The sequence below is a fragment of the Cheilinus undulatus genome, linkage group 8 (genome assembly GCF_018320785.1).
Source record: "Cheilinus undulatus linkage group 8, ASM1832078v1, whole genome shotgun sequence".
In the NCBI taxonomy this organism is placed as follows: domain Eukaryota; kingdom Metazoa; phylum Chordata; class Actinopteri; order Labriformes; family Labridae; genus Cheilinus; species Cheilinus undulatus.
In genome coordinates this window covers 30,396,651-30,415,444 of record NC_054872.1, presented here as the reverse complement: position 1 = coordinate 30,415,444, position 18,794 = coordinate 30,396,651, and the positions used below count along the sequence as shown (strand labels likewise).

At 42.3% G+C, this 18,794-nt stretch overlaps 1 protein-coding gene and 1 long non-coding RNA gene across 2 annotated transcripts in view; one reads left to right on the top strand and one right to left on the bottom strand.

Annotated features, from left to right (window-relative positions):
- The window catches only part of LOC121513448, a 31,255-nt gene extending 24,152 nt beyond the window's left edge, over positions 1-7,103 (bottom strand). Inside the window, exons 1-2 of the long non-coding RNA XR_005992207.1 lie at positions 7,021-7,103; positions 1,449-1,579 (exon numbers count right to left, since the gene is read on the bottom strand). This is a non-coding gene — a long non-coding RNA (uncharacterized LOC121513448). The remainder of the gene's footprint in view (positions 1-1,448; positions 1,580-7,020) is intronic.
- A 135-nt stretch (positions 7,104-7,238) lies between these two features.
- Positions 7,239-17,043, top strand: crabp2a (cellular retinoic acid binding protein 2, a). Its single transcript, XM_041793217.1, has 4 exons — positions 7,239-7,609; positions 12,611-12,789; positions 13,309-13,425; positions 16,414-17,043. The coding sequence occupies exons 1-4, from the start codon at positions 7,528-7,530 to the stop codon at positions 16,462-16,464; spliced, it is 429 nt and encodes a 142-aa protein (XP_041649151.1). The 5' UTR covers positions 7,239-7,527; the 3' UTR covers positions 16,465-17,043.
- The last annotated feature ends 1,751 nt before the right edge of the window (positions 17,044-18,794 follow it).

Genomic DNA, 18,794 nt, shown 5'->3' with positions numbered 1-18,794 from the left:
AAGGAGACAGAGAGGGCAACATGTAGCTTTTAACATTTCAGTAACAACTTACTATAACTTTGGCTAAAAATAAAACTACTAAAATCATGAAAAAATTCACTCTGCTAAAACACACATTTCAGTCAGGCATTTCAACAGGCACCCCAGATAGTTGCAGTCAGCCATATACTAGGTTTTAACCTAGTCTTGTTGTGCTAGGTTTAGAATCTGATTGTTAGATGTGGCTAATATTCCCTATATTCACTGTACTTTTAACTCTTCAAAATGTGTGTTTATAAAGCTCCTTGCTTTCCTTTTATAAACTCTATATGCTCTAAATCTCCCTCCCCCAGACAGTCACATAACAAATGAGCACGATAATTAGAACCACAAAGACTCGAGGGGGAGAGAAGAGAGATTTTAGGAATTGGAGGGCGGGGGGGGGCTTTAGGACAAAAGGAATAGCGGGTGAGTAATACAGGCGTCTGAGTGCAACTGCCCAGGCATCTGGAGGCTGAGTCTCATGTACACACTGAGACTTGACTCTGCAATACTAATGCTTTAAATACAAACAAACATGGTGAAGTGATGTGCGACAGTAGGATATTGAGTCATAACTTCTGTTTAACTTTGTCTGATTCCTGTAAAATAAGATGTTTCCCAGGAAGAATGAGAAATGACATAAAAGTCAGTTAGGAAATGATTTCAACATACGCTTACGCATACAAGGGCTTAAAAGAGGGTGCCAGTAGAGGCATCCGTTATTTACAGCATTCACACAAGGCTGGCCTGGTCTTGTCTTGAAACAAGGAACTTCCCCCCTCATTTTTAGTTAGAATTTTGGCATGCAGTGATTATTCACATGTCCGATATCAAAAACACTCTAGGACACACACCAGCAAAATGACTTTTAGTCTCTACTCTCCTCTTAGATCCTCTTATCTTTTGTTCTCCCACCATTTGGCCTCCCTCACTGTCTGCCTCTCACTTCCATGGAGCTTGTTAAACGCTGCCCTCTCCTCTGCGCTAATCAAACCCACATGGTTTGTTACGTTAGTAAGCCACTGCTACACAGAGCTGCACACACCTTTGGCTTTGAATACCATTGTGGATGTTTGTTGTGCAGAACTCAAACAGACAGATGCCTCCCGTTTTGTGTTATAACCTCTTAAACTGAAACATTATCTTTCATCTATCATTCTCTGCCTGCGTGTGACTTCAAACCACATGAAATTTCAGCTCAATAGATGTTCTTTTGCAGGTCAGAGGAAATCTAAGTGTCCAGTGTTGCTCAAGAAAAAGATTAAAGAAAAGGGCACCAATTTACGTTAGAGATAATTTTCCTCTTCAGATTTATTTCTCAACCCCACTTGGAGGCCCTGAACCCCGCTGACACAAAAGTAAATCATAATAGAAAGATACAGTAATTTGTGGCAATTTAGTCTGCATGCGTGCTGTGCACATCTTACCCTGTTGCTTCCTCTGAGGGTAAAGGTCAGAGATAATGACTTCCAGGGGTTGGCGGTGGGGAAGGCCAGGGTCAAGTTCACATCTGGGATTACAGGGGTAACTGGGGTGAGCAGATTTTACTGGAGGTCATCTGGATGATAAAGTAGAGAATGCCACTGAAGTGTGAGTTTACTACTGGCTGATTATACACACTTTCACGCACACATGCTAAAACTTGTCTAGGTCCTTTTGGAAAATTGGTATTGCAATATAACAAAGTAGCCAATCAGAAAATAATGCATGAAATGCTAGCTGAAGTAAGCAGTTTTTACGTTTCCCATTGCACACCCAGACAAGCTCTCTTTGGGACAATAAATGGCCTGCAGACAGTCTGGATGCTTCACAGACAGGGTTCAAATCTGTGTCATTTGAATGGGTAGAGGAAAAAGGAAACAATAAACAGCACAGGAGGAAGTGAAAGTGAAGATAATGTCCATTTGACCCCAGTGAGAATGTTGATACAAGGCTGTGATCCAAATCAGAGTCCCAACCCACCAAAGAGGCAAAGAAAAAAAACTGAATATGCCCTCTATACTGCTGCTGTGACACTTTACATTATAGTACAATTGAATAGACATTGAGCAGATCTTTGGCTACCTTCACACTGCAGTTTAAAGTGACCTGAATCTGATTTTTTTGCTCACATGTGACTTGTATCTGATTTTTTCCTGTCAGTGTGAACAGCGCCAGTCACATTGAATCTGACTGTTTTGAATCAGATTCGTATCAGAGATACGTATCTGATCTTTTGGAAGTTGACTGCAGTGTGAACAGGCAAACAAAAAAAATCAGATCTGAGAAAAGATCAGAATTGAGCATTAAGGCCTGAGTGTGAACGTAGCCTAACTTCCATACATTTTCCCACTAATCCAGGGCCAAGAGACCGTAGCTGCTGGCTTGCCAAGTAAGCACAGACTTCCCTCTTCCCAGCTATGTTTTCCAGTTGCTCATCAGGAATTCCAAGGTGTTTATAGGCAACCAGCTTTTTCTTCCCAGTTGAACAAAAAAGATTAGCTCAGGAGGTTTCATTTTCAGTACCATCTCAGCTTGCACCTGTCAATGCCAATAAGCAATGGCTCTACTCTTAGCTCCTTATCCCAGCTCTTAAACAGAGTCCAGCCACCTTGCGGAGGTAACCGATAATGGTCCATTGTGGCTACAAACTGATTCCATCTATACCATCTGATACCATCTATTTGACATAAGCACTGTCCCTGGCCCCCATGCAACTTTAGAAGGTCATCATCACAAGTTGACTTTCATGAATACCTGTTGCCCAGCAACTGATCAACTTCTTGATCACCTCAGTGAGCTCTGCTAAGGGTACAGGAAAGACTTTCCCTGGATCTTCCAGCTCTGTCTGATAACCAGAGAACTTGTTGGTTGGGTTCAGGAGTTACCCAACAATATCAAAAGTTTCTGCAAAGCCATGATCAGACAACACCATTTTTTTGTCTGTTATGATGGTCACTGTGTCAGATTGGCTGATCACAAAGCCATAAATTTGGTCTGTGACTTGACCCACAGACATGAGACTACACAGTGATTACACAGTTGTATGCGATCAATCATCCTGACTAATGCTATAGCATAAGGAACTAGGAAAGAAGACTGTAAACAAAAAACTGTATTTACTGCACTATACTGTAATTGTATCCATCCAAAATATTAGGATGTATGATTGATACTCTAACTTGAGGGTAATGCATTGTTCACAGAAGTTACTCACTGAGTAGCTGAACTATGTTTACAATTTTTTTGCCAGCTTTTCTCCTTTTTCAGTCGGTCATGGTAGTCCCTCGACAAAAAATTAGACTAGCAGGGATGTTATAGTCAGAGATCAACAATTGTTTTCCTGTCTCATAGTAGCATCTCACAGCATTAACTTCATCATTTTTCTTTAGGTTTGTCATTTGGTTCGTTTACGTTTGAGACTACAGGGGGTGCACCCAGCACTCTGTGCTGTAAGTTACCATCACTGACGTCATGGAAAAAAATCAAGGAAAGCAGGTCAAAATTGAACATGGCAGACTTGTTGTTGAGGCATGCCAGCGGTTGGGATGAGTCAGCACCTCCAAATGCAAGGTTCTCTGTCAGGAAATGGAGGTTTGCTCCCTCCAGGTGGGGTCTGAGTGTCTGCCTCAGGTGAAGGAGTTCAAGTATGTTGGGGTCTTGTTCACAAGTGAGGGTAAAAGGAGTGGAGATTTGCAGGCTAATTGTTGCAGCGCCAGCAGTACTGCAGACTGTTCTGGTGAAGAGGGAGCTGAGCCAAAAGGCAAAGATTTGATTCACTGGTCGATCGACTGCCCAGAGAGACTGTGGATACAAGCAGCTGAAATGAGCGTTCTCTGGAGGGTGGCAGGGTTCAGCCTTAGAGATGGGGTGGGGAGTTCAGACATCCGGAGGGAACTAAGAGTAGAGCCGCTGCTCCTTTGCCTTGAAAGGAGCCAGTTGAGGTAGTCCAAGCATCTGATCAGGATAACTCCTTGGCACCTCCCTTTGGAGGTCTTCCAGGCATGTCCGGCTGGGAGGAGACCTTGAGGAAAACCCAGAATGCACTGGAGGGATTGTATATCCTGCCTGGTTTTGGAACACCTCGAGTTCCCCCAGAAGGAGTTGGAAAAGGTCGCAGGGGAGAAGGATGTCTGGGTTGCTGGCCTGCTGCCATTACGACCCTGATAAGCAGGAGAAGATGAATGGATGGATTCTGGTTTTTACTTTTAAAGCCCTGCATTGACAGGCACAAGGCTAGCTTACAGAACTTTTGCAGTCTTACAATACCAGAAGGATTCTTCTGTCCCCTGATCAGGGTCTGTTGGTTGTTCCACACTCCAGACCCAAAACCAAAAGAGACTGTGTGTTTAAGGCCTTTGCTCCAACTCTTTGGGACTCCTTTTCTATTGGGATTAAGATCAGTGGACAGTGCTGACTCTTAAAAAGCATTTTAAGACCAACTTGTTTAGACTGGCATTTGCTTAATCTGGTTTGTGTACTGTGGCTTCTTTTTTAATTGTATTCTATCATTTCCTGTGTTTCTTTTATCTCCATCTTAGAGCACTTTGGTGACTGATGTTCTTGAAAAGTGCTATATAAATAATCCTATTAACTTATAATTATTATGTTCTGTATCAATTCAGATTGCTATTTATTTTAGTCTTTGTTTCTTTAGACTGCTTTTGCTGTGAACTCAGGCTGATAAGAGTCAAATGTTGCTGTAAAGAAGTCAACAAGTGCTGCTTTTTCATACACGTGGTATGGCACTGCTAGTGAATCTCTACTGCAGTATCAGTTACCATCAAGGCTCTTGACATGAGAGAGGACAGAGAGAACAAGATGATTGAACAAAAGAAGGATGGATAATAGCTGGAAGGAAACATAAGGAAATGAAGATGAGTGAAATAAAGTTGGCACTGGAGGAGCAAACTAATACCTCTTTTAAACAGAGGAGCCTCTCTTTCTGTGTCTGTGGCCTTCATTCTTTCACTGTTTCTCAACCTCTCCATCTCTGTCACTATCTGTTTGCCTTTGATCTCTTTGCTGACTCATTCTGCCTATCCCTTTCTCAGAACAATAAGGTAAAAAATGACCTGCACTCTAGTCTTTAACTTTCTCAGTAACTTTCTCCCCCTTTCTTTCTTCTCCTTTCCATACTCTCCCCTTCAGTTTTCCCCTTCTCTCTCTCTCTTTAACGTGCTTGGGGAATGTGTCAGAGCAGCACAAAAGAACAAAAGCTTGACAAGAGGAGGAGAAGGAGGAGGAAGAAGAAGAAAAGGAGGAGGGGGGGGGAGTTGTATGAGGTAAAGGAGAGAAAAGGAAAAGGGGGAATGAAGGGAAGGAATGAGCAGAGAGAGAAAGGTTGAGAGGAGCAGAGCACGGCTGAGTGGGTCTGAATGCTGAGCGGTGCTTTGTCATCACGTGCTGACATGCAGCATCACACACAACATTGCAGAGCTCTTTATCAAGCCCCCTCTGAACAGCACGCACACACAGTGGGTGAGGCTGTCACCGAACTATACGGCATGGCTGTCTGTTTGATTCAGTGGCCTTTGATGCATTTATTGTTGTGTCATGCTAATATGCTAATGACCTGCAACGAGGCTGAAGATGAATATTCCCAACTCTGGACAGCTTGCTATTGTAACCTTTGTGTTTGCATCAGTCACTTTCCAACTGGGGGCATGATCAATACCTCTCTTTCTGAACTGACCAACAGACCACCATGGCAGCATTAAGCAGGCAGATTCAGAGCTTTAATGTATATATTTGTGCATAAATGCTGACTGATATCGCCTTTCAACAATACTTTGCCACTTAATGACAAGTTTGTTTACTGTCAAAGCAAACCCCTAAAGAGTTAATGAGTGTAAGGGTGACTGACAGGAAAGAAACAGGATGAGAGTGAGGAGAGGAAATTACAGTTCTAAAATGGCTGTCTAATGGCTCATCTCTGTTGTCTGGACCACAAGTGACTTGTGAGGGCATGCTGTGATTGTGGCATGGTGTGTGGCCAATGGGAAGTGACTGTGTGCGCGCGTGCACGTGTGTGTGCTGATGCACGAAACAATATAAACGAGCTTTGTTCACTTCAAACATAGCCGCTTGGCCCGATGCAAATCGTTGTATTTGGATGCAGGTTTGTGCTGTAAAGGCGCATCTCACGTTACTAAAAATCAATCTGGCGTTATTAACTTTGTTAGAGAATGTGTCTTTGTTAAAAGCTTGACACTGAGCCAGTGTATTAGCCGAGTGTGTACTTGTAACCTTTGCCTAATCTACTGCCCTCCCCTCCCCTCCCGGTCTACCTCGCGCTAATTCGCCGTGGAGTGTAGCGGATGGGATCATCCATCAAGAGTCAATAGTTAACGTCGGCTTTGTCCCGTTGCCATCCATCATCAAAGTGTGCGTGCGGGAGCGCACACTCTGTGTGTGTCTACCTCCGACCCTGCGGGCCCCTGACCCTGCCCCACTGGCCCGTCTGACGCGTCTCCTCCTCCTCTCTCTCCTTTCTTCCGTCCGAGCAGCGGGAGAGTGGGGGGGCAAAAGTCTCTGAGGAGTCTATGCCGACCCGCGTCAAGCCCTCCTCTTATTTTAATCTTTGCTCCTATCTCTGCCTCCCTCGGTTCGGGGTGTTTTTTCCTCTGACGCATGCCCCGTTAAATGGATAGCCCACCGGTCTAGGCCAGAAGCTGTATCCCATTACCACCGCTTTTATTTTTATGACACAGCGCCTTGGCGCACAGGAGGCTGGGGGTGAACTTGGCCTCTCGGTTTAGTTCCTCACAAACACACCTTCCGTCTCTCTCTCTCTCTCTTTCTCTAACACACACACCACCTCTGCCACCAGACTGCCAGTCTGGCAGTTGACTGGTTCTTCCTTTGCACCACCCTGCCAAGACGACATGTTCTGTCAACAGACCGGCTAGCCTGGCACCCTCCTTGTTTTGCACAACAATGTTCACTGTATTGAAGCTTGACCTAGCAATTACAGGCTCCACAACACCTCATACACCTTTAAATTTAATATTATATCACCTCAGATTTCCAGGGTGTCTCCTGGACCGTCAGGGCGCGGTCATTCTGGCTCACTCAAGATACCCGGGTGGAGAGGAGGCGTCTCCAAACCATAGCTGCCTGTGGAGTTCTGAAGCGCACATGTTGCCCACAGAGGCGTGGCCAGGTCGAGGCACTGTGGACGTTCGCTTGTATTCTCGAGGTCTGTTGGGCGTGTTCGTATAGAAAGGGGCGTTAAACATCCCTACACAAGTACCTCTGCTCTCTGGGCCATTCATTTGACGCAGCCGCTTATAACGAGCACCGGCACATAGGTAAGATAAGAGCGTTGACAGTCAATCAGTCAGAGGAGAGCAGAGTTAGAGGACAAGCTGAATCAGACCAACTGGTCAGCCCACAAACTCCAAGAAGTCTCAGAAGGGACAGCCGGAGCCTTTTGAACGCAAGACGCGCTTGGACAGCAGCGCACGAACCGCACTTGGACCTGACAGTTAGACCACACACACCCGCAAATACCTGCAGCCTAAAATGGAGCGAAAAATCCCCAATTTTGCTGGCACCTGGGAGATGAAGAGTTCTGAAAACTTCGAGGAACTATTAAAAAAGCTCAGTAAGTGAAAGAAATTATTTCAAAACAACCATTACGGCCTGCTGTAGCTCCTTTTTTGCGCTAGAGGGGTTTCCTACAAAGCTTTAATTTCTGTGCGTAATGACGCAGATCAGATTTGTCAGCTCACTGTAGCTTTCTCAGCACATTGTAGGTCAAATCTTCCTGTGTCCGTGCGCCAGCGAGGCTCACCCCCTGTCCCGCATTGGTGGGGGGTCTTTGTCATTCTGCAGAATCCAAAATTCAGTGTTTGGCCCACAGCCAGCCTCACCCCTCTGCCTCTCATCTCCCCCTTTAGCTTCCCCCGCAAACACAATAGAGACAAACGGCGGCACATCTGTCTGTGCCACAGCCTCAGAGAGAGAACCGTTATGGCACGATACAGTCCAGGACAGTCACATCATTATCTGAAGTGACAGTCCGGGAAAAAGGACAAACACCTGCTGCTGAGATTCACTCCGTTCTGCTGCTTTCAGAGTCTGTTCTGGCGTCTGTGTGTGTTTTCTTGCATGTGCGCGTGCGAAAGGAGAGCCTTCTGTCGTTAGGAGCCAATTCCCTAAAAGACTTTCCAGTGCGCACCTGGAATTCATATCATCACAGAGGCGCACAGGGAGAGATGAGAGAGCACAAAACAACGCAGCCTTCTATCTCACTCACACACAGAGTAGGTACACACACGGAGGTCACTGATATAGCTGTCAAATGTCACTATTGTTCTGAATATAGACGCATCATCATTCTGAAGGAGAGTCCAACTTCCCTGTTGGACTGATGCACCAGTTTGAGCGTCTCCGTGCTTTCTTTTTTTCTCTCCGTCCACTACTTCATTTCTGTGCGTTCCTCTCGTGCATAAATGTGATTATCCTTCTAAAAAGGCTAAACATGCAACTTAACAGAAAGGCACATGCGCATTAAAGCAGGTCAGAGCCCTTTGAGCGCACTTGTGCATACTTTTGCGACTGGAATCATGATAAAATCCAAAATGACTCACTGCCTGTGCTCCTATAAACTACCTCTGCATTGGCATGACTGCCAGAGAGGGGATAACCCCTCTGACTCACTGGGGGGCACATGGCAGCTGTATGCAGCCTGTCAGCACCCAGCACCCTCCTCTGGCCCTCCATCCTCTTTTTTCCTTTCCTCACTCCTGCTCCCCTCATGCCTCTGTGTACCAAATGCTTCCTCTGCCCTCTGCTCTTTGACGTCTGACCCTGACCGTCTGTCCATCTATCAGTGTGTGACCAGGGCTGTGTGAAGATCTAGCATTTTGGTCACGGGTCTGCAAAAGTCTGTTCAGGTAATCTCTGACTTCTAACAACTTGTGGTTACTTGAGAAGCTTCGGTCCCCTCTCCCTGGCACCCAAATGGTCCACAGGCCAGCACTTGACTTCGCACTGTGTCTGAGACAGAGATACAGAGGCGAGTTAGTGTCTGCAGGCCCATTTGTTGCATCAATTAATTCCTCATTTCAAAAGGGTCATTTGGTCACAGTTCATCTAAAGTGGTACCAGGTGAATTTATTTTGGTAACACACTTTAATTAGTACATTTAATATGTTTTTATCTAATGAAGTTTTTTTTTCGCCTTGCAGTATTTATTAATTTATCTTGATCCACTTTGGTCAGATTTTTAAAAATTATGACATCATCATAAATGATCATTTCCATTACCATCACATCTGTAAATTATTGTCATATGTGCAATCTCAGGTAAAAAGGTCACAATAAGATTAAATGACATCAATATAAATCATTTAAACTGAATTAATAAGATAGGAATCTAAAAAAGCCAAGCATCTGTTTTTCTGTTTTTAAGTCTTACCTTAAAGCTTCTGTGAGGAGTTACTAACTGGTTACAAAACAGGCTGGGACAAACAGTGATGTTTCTTTGCTTCATGACCCAAAAGAGCAAACAAGACCATCAGTGGCAGTTTTTGTGGACTTACTTCAATTGCATGTAACTGAAGCTAGAGAGGTTAGGTGTCAGACAAGATGACAGTGTCATGCCTTAACAGGGTAATGAAAGCCCTCCTTGCACATGCTTGTATTTTTGGTAAACTGAGTACTTAAATTTTCAAGTCATGAGCAAAATCAGGAGTTTAGACTGTGTGCCAAAGTGTGATTCACTCCACCAAGTGTCCAACCTGCCTGCCGCAAAGCCCTTGGCCTTAAATGTGAACTACTGAACATTTGTGGTGTGCTTTTCAAAGTAAAAGTCTGACCAGTGTTTTACTTTTTTTCATTTTCAGTGATATTTTTGGACTTTTTATTGCCTTTATTCAGAGTGGAGGGCAGTAGGCAGAGCTGGAGACAAGGATGAGAGAGTAGGAGTAAAACATGTGGGAAAGAAGCCGCAGGTCAGACTCACACCAGGGTCACCTGCACACATGGAATGACCCTACCACCAGGCCATCCATGTTTTTTTGACTTAGTCACTTGAAAAGTTGTTTACCTTTTTCTTGAAATTCCTGTTAACAAAAAAAAAACGGTCAAAAACCACATGGGCTTTTTATACACGCTTAGTTAATAATTTAACATATAAAGATAAAGGCAACATGAGTTCATGCGTGATCTCCCTCCTTGTTTTCTGCTACCATCTCTGACTTGTTTTTGCATCTCTGTGCTATTCAAGCACACTTTTTTTAAGTGAGTAAGAGACAGAAAACAAGATCATCTTCTGAGGATCAAATTTCTGAAACTAATATAACATTTTAACCACCTTTGTACAGGTGTGGCAAACAGCCTAATCATAGTGCTGGAATTTACATCTTCTGATATTTATGAAACAGGTGAATTGAGAAAGCACACTCTTTAAAAAAGAAGCTTAATGTAGCAAACAAAACAGTAAAAATGGAACTAGATGTTTCTGGATAATGACTCAACTTAAAATGTTAAATTGTACTATGAAGACTAATTTGTTCATTTTAATCTGTGAGCAGAACTTTGAGCTAACTTGTGTTAAGTGTGAACACTGTATGATATATTGCAGACATTTTTACACTTTGGATGACAGATTGTGTGTAAGGGATACATTTTACTGTTAAATGAAAGTAAGATGAGATTTTGGAAGAAATCTGTGTAGGTTTTCATTCATCCAGGTCCATGCTTATTCAAATCTTCATCAAGGGGGCAACTTGACTTGATTGAGGTACAGTACTTGAAGATGTGCCTCTCCTTAAAAAGGCTTCTTCAGTTCAGTTCACAATAGTCTAGTTACCATCTTGATGAAGAATTGGATTTTAGTAAGAAAGCACAGCTAAATGTGCACATTTACAGAAAACAGTCAGCAAATTTAGAAGGCATATTGTTTTGTCCACAGGGGTTGCCAAAATCATCATAGACTGTAAGTTCCACACAATAAAATATATTTTGCAAATACAGTGGCATGAATCACCTGCCATTGTTTATCTGTTGTCCTGTCAAGTTATTGCTGGTATCTAGCATGTGTGACTGCTGAGTCAAAAAGAGACTATTTTAATATGCAGAAGTCACCTAATGGACAAACTCTGATCTGTTTTCATGGTCAAACATGAGAAAATGTTGGCATTATTGGGGTCCTACACCAGGAGAAACAATTAATTGGTAGCGTATCAACCATCAGCTACACTGTAATTTGAGATGTTTTATCTATATTTTCACAAACGGTGCATCTCTAATCTATCATCAGTAAATTTCTGCAGTAAAACCTGAGTTAGAGCTGGGATCTGTCAGTAAATGCAATTAAAACAAGTAAGAGTTAAATATCTTAAGAATCATATTAACACAGTCTGTTTAACAGTTATCTCAGGATGGAACTAAACAAAAAAGAAACTTAGGCTCAGCTGATAGAGGCTAGGCTATAGTCCTTGACACACTGGTCACAAGATCGATTCCTGGTGTCGGCTGCATGTCTTCCCCATTCTCTCTCCCCATGTTTCCTGTGGCTCTTCAGCTGTCCTGTCAACATAAAGGCTAAAAGCTGAAAATATAATATTAAAAAGAAAAAAAAGCACAAGAAAATATGACGATACCTTCTACTCCAATGGCCTCTCTGTGGGAAAACATTACATAACATTAATAAGACAAGCTTATAAAATAAAACTGCTGCTGCTAAATGGTGAAAATGTTTCCTGCGTAGTGATATCCTCCAATGCTGCTCATTGCTGCACATCGCTTCCATGACAATGCAGATAAGCGCCGTGCTGCTTGCAGATATACGATGCATACGGTGCACACTGAATGACTGTGCATTTCTGCGTGTGTATATATTTACCCTTGGTGACAGGTGGGAATGTGTGAGAGGTGAGAAGTGCGAAACCTAACTCGGCGGCAGTGGCAGATACACACTGGAAGACGTACACACACGCTTCCCCTCACACTTGGACAGAGATCTTCACACACCACACACAGACCACTGCTGCCCCTTGTCTGTCTGACCCCCACCCTTCCTCCCCACACTGCTATGTTTCCCTCTCTTTTCCCACGCTGGATCATCAGTTGTACTGCAACACTATTAAAATATCAGCGCTCTACCTCTGTTTAATGAAGAGAATAATGCTGGTTACATTACAGGATGTATAAATCATCATATTTACACGTGTGTATATGTGTGGATGATTAAGTGTGGGGGGAATGCAGATGTGCTGGGCATGCTTTATCATATGACCTCATTGTTTCCTCTGTCATCATTATTGGACGAGGCTGTGCGGTGGTAGGCTGCTCCTTTTACCCTGAGTGTGCAGGAGGAGGCTGTGAACAAACAGCAAAACCACACTATTAAGACACACAGGCACACACACAACATATTGACTAAAGCTTGTGGGTTTAAATAATTTGGTATAAAGTTATTTAATTGGCCCTGCTCCTTACAGCTGGATCCATTTATCCCACACTGTAACCCAAAATTTGGTTCTCAGTTAGTATGGTGTCCAGCTAGCTTGGGAGTATCTTAATTGAAGATCTCATAAGAATGCACGCAAAAATTTTAAACGTTTTTACCTTAAGTCCTCTACTGTATTTCCTCTAGATGTGAACGTGATGCTGCGTAAGATCGCGGTGGCGGCAGCAGCCAAACCTTTGGTGGAGATCAAACAAAACGGAGAGACGCTGAACATCAAAACATCGACCACAGTCCGCACCACCAACATCACCTTCACGGTGGGGCAGGAGTTCAACGAGGCCACAGTGGACGGGCGTTCCTGCACGGTACACACATTTGTATTCATGCTATCTACTTTCAGAAGAAATGGGCGTATGGGGAGGGAACTGTCCAGATTACATCAATCCGTTTCATTTGGCTTTTCATCATATTTGGTCTGATAGCATATCTTGACCCCTCCCTCAGTCTCTGAAGACCCATCATGCTACATTATGTGCTTCACACTCTTTACGGCCCCTTTCAACTTCCCATCGTTCCCCCTTCTTGCCCTTTCCTGCCCTCCGTCCCTCCCTAATTCTCCTCATTGCTTCCCTACTCTCCCATAGGCGGCCTCTGTTTGGCCGTCTCCAAAGCAAACACATGCAACAAGCCAGTGCTTTGCTCTAGTAACAATGAGAGCATCACAACTTATCACCTCTTAGTAATCGCCACGCAACTTTTGTTTTTTAGTCTCCATTAGCCTCTCTTTCATTTCCTCTGACATATAGTATTTGTGCATCCATCTTCCTTTACATTGAAGAATGTGTTTAATTTGTCTCAAGGTGTTGCTCTGTCTCTGTCTCCAGAGTTTTCCATGTTGGGAAACCGAAAACAAGATCAGCTGTGAGCAGACTCTGCAGAAAGGAGAAGGACCGAAGACGTCTTGGACCCGGGAGCTCACCAATGATGGCAAGCTGATCTTGGTAAAGCACAAACAGCTTAGAAATTAATCCCAATTTCATTATTGTGGGATCTAAATATTTTATTTTATTTTATTTTAAATATTGAAAGTCTCCCAAAAATTAAGTAATAAGAAAACTTCACTAGGGATGCGTAGAAAAAACATGGAGCCAATAAAGGTGTTGAAAATAATTTGTCTGATACCAATACCTGTGTTTTATCATCACTTCCTTTAGTGTAAAACTCTCAACTATGCCAATATATTCTCTTGAGATTGACTAGAAAAGTTTGTTCAACAGGTGACTTCATGTGCCTTTTTTTAAAAAGAGTTATTACTAAATCGTCTTTTTACTATATGTCTGCATTAAATTAATTGGACTTAAAGCATTGGCTACTGATGTGTTCATGCCCACTTATTTACACAAAAATGATGCAAACATCTGACCTGTAGTGAATATATGAGCCGTGCATCTACATTATTTAGCAAATCCAAACAACGCTACTCATTTGGTGAATACTGTCACAATTTTACGATGTCATTTAGCAGACGCTTTTGTCCAAAGTGAAGCACATCTGGGACAGATGTTCCTGGTGTTAAGGACCTTGTTCAAGGGCCCATACTAGATACCCATCGTTCCCTGACCAGGATTTGAGCCCCCAATCCCCACTAACAAAGTAAACCACTGAGCCATTCAACTGCTGTTACTGTATACCTTTAAGAGCAAGAATTTTGTTTAGTAATTTAGTTTTAGTACAGATAACTTGTGTACTTGATGATTTATCCCAGGTCAAATCTAACCTTGCAGAGCAGATGGGTTTACCAGACTCTCTTTCATCAGGCAAATCCATCTGAAAAAGCTCCAATCCACAACATCTGTGCCGAACAGAACACTGTTCAGACCACTCAGCAGCATTTGAGGAGGGTGAGGCAGTAGCTATGGACAGGATTTAAATGTACTCGAAGCTATTTGCCACGGCTGCCTCGATTGCGCTGATTACTCCGGATGTAGTTTGAGCATAGCATCAGTTTTGCTAGAACAGAATCATGATTCTGCATTAAATAAAGAATAAAAACAACTCTAAAAGCTTTTCATGATGTGAAAGAGGTTTCCCCTCTTTTGCCAACCTGCTTCGGCATGAGTTTGTGAGAGTTACGGGGTGGTTGTGCAGTGAGTGCTTGTATACAATGGCTGCTAGTGGAGCAATTAGCTTGGACGTAGCCAGAGCTGCAGTTTTGCCAGAACTAGACATTTCTTTATTAAAACAAGGGCAGAGAAAACACTGAAAGCTTTTCATGACTACAAAGATGTTTTCACTCCTCTCCCAGCCTGTTTTGGCGTTGGGATCGTTATGGATGGGGTTTGCCAGTGCTGCTGCCGTAGCTATCACCACGGATGAAGCTGTAGGAAAGTGGCAGATAATCAGAACTGGACTTGTTCTTTAAACAAGAGCATTGAGTCACACAGAAGATGTTGTTGCACGTCTTTCTATGGGAGCATTCCCAAATGAATGTGAAATACATCCATGCAGTAGATGCATGAACCAGTCAATGTGGCATGTCAGGTTAGGTCATATCGTCATTGCACAATGAAAATCTAACCAACATTACAGATGTTATTTTTACATGCAGATTTTGCTTGAGTTACACTTGAGAAGCACTTTTTCTTACAACTTTAATTTAACCATAATTTTAAGTTTGACTTTAAAGGATTTGACGACACCTTAAGCTAAAATAATGAAAAGAATGAATGCAAAATTTAAGATAAGCCCACCACCTAGGGATGCACAGATGCACCAGTTTAACATCAGCATGGGCCAAATTATGCGGCATGAACAAATATCACTTGCTACTGTTTATCTGCTGTATTCAATCAATTTTATGCAGTGAAATCAGGCATATCTAGCTGTTGAATCAAATAAGAGTTTGCTTTTTTTTTACAGGACAGTGACATGTTGGACAAAATCTCATCTGATTTCATGGTCAAATTTGAGAGAAAATATTTGCATACTAGGAGTTTTACAACAAAACGTAATGCAAAAAACATCTGCATTGGCACTAGCTTCATTCTTGTTAAACATCAGTTTTGGCGCTAGTGTGGCTCAGTGGGTAGAGTGCTCATTAGCAGAGGCTACAGCCTTAAATGCACTGGGTGCAGGATGAATTCCCAGTCTCGGCACATGTCATACCCCATTCTCTCTCACTGTATTTCCTTTTTCTCTATAGTTGTCCTATGAAAATAAAGGCAAAAAGTAAAAAACTAATAGTCTTAAAATGGAAAAAAATCATCAGGATCAGCTCTAAATTTCACAGTGAGGGAATCTCTACCATAACTACATGGAAAATTGTGAACCCTGCTGTCTGAGGGTTTCTTGTAAACACATCTTAAGTTTAAATGCAATCAGATTTTATTATTGCTGATACTCTGTTAGGCTTGTAATTTTGTTAAATGAACTGCTGAATGCCACTGTAGCCTGCAAGCTTTGCTCTGCTTCTCTTGTACTCTATCTTGCACTTGTAGCTACCTGTATGCACTTTATTGCTTTGTAGATGAAAATTACTCAGTAATTTATGTAACTGACAGAGAACCATAACACCGATCCAATTATACCACTGGCAGAAGATGAGAGACTCTTAAACATGATTATAATTGCAAGTTCAGGCATCGGTTAAAAGCCATGAGGCATCTGTGGAGAAAGTTAAAATTGAAGCGCGAAAGTAGATTATTATGATGTATGCAGTGAATTACTACAAAATTATTTTTACTAGTTTGTCATGATTTGTTATCCTGCTGACAGCAACAAGTTCCTTCTGTGACTATTAAAACAGATCTGTGCTCTGATTTACCAAAAACAACGCTGCTTAAGCTTCAGCTGCGATATGACTTTGTAAGCCGCAGCTTATCTCTCTAGCAGGGTTAGGGGATTCAACACCACATATGTGACTATGTATAAATTGTTCCAGCGTTTTCGGCATCATCATTTTTTACATCTACTATCTCCTTTCCTTTCAGACCATGAGGGCAGACGATGTGGTTTGCACCAGAATCTACGAACGGCAATGAACAAAAGCACTTCTCCCACTTTTCGTCCCTCCAGCCCCCTACCTGTCCTTCATCACCACTCTCATCACGACTCTGCTTTGTAAAGGCAGCACTAGGAGATAGCAGTGTGTAGTTTCAGCATCTATGTTAGCTTAACTTTATTGTTAGTGTGTGTCACATATTGTATCATCACAACGGTCTTAGCGGTCTGTCTCTCCAGCTGCTTTGTATGTGACGAGCTGGATTTTAAACACGTTTGTTGCTTTGTATGTTGGGTTCATTGAATGACAGCTCATTTATTTGGCATTGTAAGTATGTGTGAGTATGGCAACAGAAGAGGTGTGAGACTTTATCTGTAGATATGTAAACCAATCTTTGAGCTCTTCCAGTTTCAGGTCAGTTTTGATGTGTCCCTTCTTTTTGATCCTGTAGCCCCATGACTTTAACCTTTTCTATTTTACAGCAACATTTTATATTTATTACTACACTAGGAGTCTGGTACAGTACTGCTAAAGCTTTTACTTTGTGTCCCTTTTATATGAAATGTGATCATAGGAAACTACAATTTCTATGGAAACAATAAAGCATGATATGACCTCAGCTTGGCGTCAAGTGTTGGCCCTCCTGCTTGGAAAACCATTAGCATTTAGCTGTGCATATGCTTTATGGTTTGTGAGTGTAGCTGTGGAATATGTGCTTAGTACATGGCTCCATCTTATTTTAGGCTTTCTGTCAGCTGTCTGCAACTAGAATAACTTGTCTGTCCTCTCCCTTCTAGTTCCTCTCTCTCTCCAAGTGTTGCTACACCACCCATCCACTTCTTTCTCTTCATCTTCTCTTGATCATCTTAGTGCCATAGGTCCTCATCATTCCTTCCTCACAATTCCTCCAGGCCAAGATGTTTCCATTTAACTTTTTTACTGTCTGCTTATTTTTATCACACATTTCATTTGGATCTGATCATCCTGCAATTTTCCCCAGCATGAGTAGTGACACACAGAGAGCCAGTGGCAGGACTGTCCCTGTTAGACTGCTCAGTTTAATTTCCATTTCATCTGCCAATGGGTTACATTTGGTTTATATTTCTCTGGAAAGTCTCTGTAGGCTTCTGACTTGTTAAATTTTGTGAAATATAGTATTCACTTACTCGACAAGAGCTAGGGTAAATCATTAGCTTAGCAACAGTAATTATTACAGAGCAGGGATACAGACCCCAGTCTCCTGAGTGATAGACATTTATATTACCACTGAGCTAGCTGACTAGCTGATGATGTAGGCGTAGTTTATGTACAAAGTAAAGACGACACCTGAAGTGGCTGGAAAAATCGATAAAACAAGTATGTGTACGAAACAATACAACATCTACTACTGCAATGACAAACCTGTTCAATCAATAGTTAGATTTAATAAAGCATCAGCGATTCAGTCAAACTGATGGAAAAATGATAGTCCGCTGGTTTCCTTAAATTCCCCAGACGTAAACTGAACAACTTCCGGAGCATCTGGAGTGACTGAGCCATCACTCAAAAACTCGCTGGCCAATAGGGATATGCCCCAGAGAAGCCCGCCCACACATGACATTTGTGTCAGAACTGAGACCAAAAACTCAAGAAACGCAAACAAAGGTCCAGGCAGCGCAAAAGCAAAACTGAGAAGCGAGAGCAAAAGTCTGATCACTGAGAGAAAAACGTGAACTGTAAACAAAAAGATGTTCAAAATTCAAAGACTAATAATTTGGTTGCTATTTAAAATTTGTTCTCTTGATGTGAACATTTTTTTGCTTGAATCACATTTCTCAAATGCTGTTTTGTTTGATATTCTTATTTATTTATTTAATTATTTATTTGAAAGGGACAGTGCACATTAATGAACAAATGTACGATGTACATACTGTAAATGCACCAGAGTTAGCAAAAATGTTAATTTTCGTCTGTTGTCCCTTGGCAGGTCACAAAATAATTAAAAAAAAAACCCATTAAATTCATAAAATTAAACAAATATTAATTCATAAAGCCTACATTACTGAAAAAGTTTTGTTTAAATCTTTTTGACGCAAATCTCATTCCATACTTTAACAGCCTCCCCTCTTCTTGGAAGGCTTTTCACAAGATTTTGCACTGGAGCACAGTTCTGTTGGAATAGAAAAGGGCCTTCCCCAAACTGTTGCCACAACGTTGGAAGCAGTGTTGCAGTACTCGAGTCCAGGACTCGGACTCGAGTCTGACTCGAGTTCTGATTTGGAGGACTTGTGACTTGACTTGGACTGGAGTGCTGATGACTCAGACTTGGATTTGAGCTTTAACTACATCAGGACTCGAGGAAGAAGGGAAGGACTTGAACCTTTTTTGCTG